The sequence below is a fragment of the Gavialis gangeticus genome, unplaced genomic scaffold, assembly GCF_001723915.1.
Source record: "Gavialis gangeticus isolate Ggan-Ray unplaced genomic scaffold, GavGan_comp1, whole genome shotgun sequence".
Lineage (NCBI taxonomy): Eukaryota > Metazoa > Chordata > Crocodylia > Gavialidae > Gavialis > Gavialis gangeticus.
Genome location: NW_017729034.1, coordinates 38820379 through 38824234, shown reverse-complemented (window position 1 = coordinate 38824234; position 3856 = coordinate 38820379). Strand labels below are relative to the sequence as shown.

General features: G+C 51.7%; 1 protein-coding gene across 2 annotated transcripts in view; it reads right to left on the bottom strand.

The window, feature by feature from the left end:
• Positions 1-3439, bottom strand: part of CEBPZOS (CEBPZ opposite strand) — an 18374-nt gene extending 14935 nt beyond the window's left edge. For both annotated transcript variants that reach the window (XM_019526740.1, XM_019526741.1), the window contains exons 1-2: positions 3271-3439; positions 2252-2296 (exon numbers count right to left, since the gene is read on the bottom strand). In XM_019526740.1, the coding sequence (XP_019382285.1) occupies positions 2252-2296; positions 3271-3373 (148 nt within the window). In that variant the 5' untranslated portion in view covers positions 3374-3439. The remainder of the gene's footprint in view (positions 1-2251; positions 2297-3270) is intronic.
• Between the last annotated feature and the right edge of the window lie 417 nt (positions 3440-3856).

Genomic DNA, 3856 nt, shown 5'->3' with positions numbered 1-3856 from the left:
GGCTGTTCTGGTCCCTACTTAGGAAGACGGAGGCAAAGAAATCGTTAAACATGTTAGCTTTGCTGTCTGGTGTGACGACAAGTTTCCCAACGCATCCTGCAAGGGCCCCACATTACCCGGGACCTTCTTTTTACCCCCTATGTATTTAAAAAAGGACTTCTTATTGTCCTTAACATGTTTCCCTAACTTTAAACACAAGTTTTTAAAACCTCTGTTTCTAAATGTTAAGCAGTAATGCAAAAGCAGGGAATAATTCACTTTCAGGAATGATATACAGTAAAAGCTCCGTTATACTGCATCCCCCAGGAATGAGGGATGCCAGATAACAAAATATGCCAGTTAACTGAGCAGCCCGGGTTGCCGCTGGAGGGGCATCCCGCAGCCACTCCCATGGCATTGCTGCCCTTCCCGCAGGCCCAGGGAAGCAGGCCCCGTGCAGCGTGTTATGCCCCTGGGCTGAGGAGACTTGGCAGCGCAGGCTGCTTTGCTCCGGGCAGTGGGGGCTCAGAGAAACTGGAAGTGCAATGGTGGGCACTTCCGGTTTCACTTTATCTTACAAGCCAGCATGCCGGTTAATTGAGCATGTTGGCTTGTAAGGTGCCAGTTAACAGATCTTTTACTGTAAAAGGGTTTTGCCACATTTCATTTCTCTAGTTCAGGGGTTAGAAACCTGTGGCCCATGGGCTAGATCCAGCCTGCAACAGCCAGCACGTATTTGTTGTGGGTAGGTTTTGCTTCACCAATCTCATTTCCTTCTATGACCAGGAGACGTATCACTATAGACAAAAGGGAAGGGGCTGATGTCATATATCTGGACTTTAAAAAAAGCCTTTGACCCGGTGTCCCATGATGTCCTAATGGAAAAATTGGGCAACTGCAGCCTCCACAGTCCAATGGCTGGAGATCTGGCTCTGAGGTCAGACCCAGAGAGTAGTAGTTGACACAACTGAATCAACATGGTACTTGGTGACTAGTGGTGTCCCCCAAGGCTCTGTTCTCGGACCTGCTCCTTTTAACGTTTTCATAAATAATCCGGAGACTGGTGTCAAAAGTGGATCGGCCAAGTTCGCTGACAACACCAAACTTTGGGGAAGACTCTCCACACTTGAGGACAGGCTGGTGATCCAGGCCAACCTCGATAGGTTTGCAAGGTGGGCAGGTAAAAACCTGATGGCATTCAATACGGAGAAATGCAAGGTGCTCCACCTCTGGAATCAAAACCTGCATCACATTTATAGGCTGGGCAATGCTACAGTCGCTAGCACCATGACAGACTTGGGGGTCATGACTGACCACAAGATTACTATGAGCCACCAATGTGACACCACAGCTGGCAAAGCGAACAAAACTCTGGCTTGCATCTACCGGTGCATCTTGAGCAACATCCAGGATGTCATCCTCCCATTGTACTCGGCCTTGGCGAGGCCACAGCTATTGTAGTGCATCCAATTCTGCGCTCTACAATTTAGGAAGGATGTGGAGAAGCTTGAAACAGTCCAGAGGAGAGCCATGCACATGGTCAGAGGGCAAGAGTAGAGGCCTTATGAAGAGAGGCTGCAAACTATGGAACTCTTCAGCCTGGAGAAGCGCAGGCTCAGGGGTGATGTGGTGGCAGCCTACAAGTACATAAAGGGTATGCATCAGGATTTGGGGGAACACCTGTTCACCAAAACACCCCAGGGGATGACAAGGTCCAATGGTCACAAATTCCTGCAAGACCATTTTAGGCTGGACATAAGGAAGATCTTTACTGTCCAAGTCCCCATGGCCTGAAAGACTCCTCCCAGAGGTGGTGCAAGCACCTACTCTGGACACTTTTAAGAAACATTTGGATGTTTACCTTGCTGGGATCCTTTGACCCTAGCTGACTTCCTGCCCCTTGGGCAGAGGGCTGGACCTGATGAACTTGTGAGGCCCCTTCCAGCCCTAATGTCTATGAAATCTATGAAGCTCAGAGTATCAGCACTCCAGAGCAGCTTGGGGAGCAGAGGGGTCATTTCCCCACTCCTACTGCCTATGTCTTTCCATCTGCTCCTTTTGCTGAATTCCCAGGTCTCCCTGCTTTGCTCCTACAGTGAAGCTGAACCCTTCCCATTGCTGTCAGCCACCTGAATTGGTGACAAGGGCAGCAGCTTGGACAGTCTGAGAAAACAGAGATTTGTAATCGGTGGTGGCAGTCAAAATTGTGAATCATGCCCTCTGGCTGCAAACAGCCACCAACCTGTAGTCTAGGTGGCAGCAAGTAACTTACCTTCCAGAATGGCTGGAAATTTCTTGTGCACTGTATGCCTGAAATCTGACAAAACAAGAAAAAGTTACAAACTCTTTTTTCTGAAAAGCTTAGGTAATCAGTTACTAATCAAAAGTACTTTTTTACATTTTTAAACAGCCCTTCCTTTAACCCACTGTCTCACTCATTCTCATGTGGCCTCTGACAGTCGGTTTCCCCAGCTGGAGCCTCACTGCCTCCATGTGCAGCTTCCCAATGTAGTGCTCCCAGCCCAATGGGATGCTGGCCTGGAGCTGTGTGCCATTGGATGGGCGGGCTCTGTGCCTCCATGTGGGACTTCCAGCACTCCAGCGAGAAGCCGCATGAGGAAGCGAGTTGGAGCCCGCCCAGCCTGATAATGCGTGTCTCCACGCCTCCTTATGTGGCTTCCTGCCTGGCCTGATGGCGTGTGGCTTGAAGTCCACCCACCGTTGAGCCTGACCTCCAGCACTCCAGTGGGAAGCCCCATGTGGAGGTAAGGAGTCTAGCTCTATCAGGCTAGGCGGGGTCCATGCCTCCATGCCTGGCTTCCTGCTGGAGTGCTGCAAGCCCCACATGGAGGGATGGAGCTGGCTGGTCTAACCTGATTGGCACGCGGCCCATACCCCCTCACCACAGGCAGAAGCTCCCCTCCCCACCTACCCAGTCGCACGGCTCCGTGCCGCCATTGCTGTTAAATTATGCAATATACATGGTCATGCCTTTTATGTGCAAAATTGGGCGGGCACATCATTGCATAATTTCCCCAGGGTGCACGTAGTGCTCACTTCATTCCAGTAACTACGGTATGACGCCTACCACATTCCCCCAAATACGAGCCCCACCCTTCACATAGAATGGAAGACGCCCCACAAGTACATAGACAACCCCTCCCCCGCGACGGGGGACGGAGCTAAAGCGCGGAGCGGCTGTGCGCCTGCGCCAAGAAGCGATGTTCCGGGTCCTCTGAAGCCTCCGCCAGTGAGGCGAAGTGCGCCTCCTCAGGACGCCCGCGGGGCTACCTTGGTTGGCGTGCAAGCGGAAATAGATTGTGTAGAAGCCGACCACGCCGACCAGCTCCGCCAGCAGTATCCCGCGGATGAGCTTCTTGGTCGAGGGGTCCATGGCTCCGCGCGAGCGGGCTCTGTGAACGGATGCCCCGGGCGTGACCCGGAAGCAGAAGGCGACCCGACTTCCGCCATCAACACCTCAGCTCCAGAGGACCCCGACGCCTTCCGGAGCCAGCAGCTGCTTTCTCGGCCTGTCCCGCTACCCTGCCCCTGCGGCTGTTTGGCGCCGTCGCCCGCCTTGGCCCCACCCCCGCCCTTGTGGCGTCCTGCGCAGTGTCTCGCACTTTTTCCCAGCACGGGAACAGCGGCCCGACATACACAGCCACCGGTGCACGCCTGGGTGCCTGACTTGGAGGCTCCGCACACAATACACAAGAGTTAGACTTTAATTTGAGCTGTTATGTCATCCCCTCTATTTATGTTGCTCAAAACATAAATCAGGACAAAATTTTTTTTTGAAATAAAGGTAAAATATATGCTATAGTAGACATTTGATTTTTTTTTTTTTTTTTTTTTTTTTTTTTTTTTTTTTGTTTTT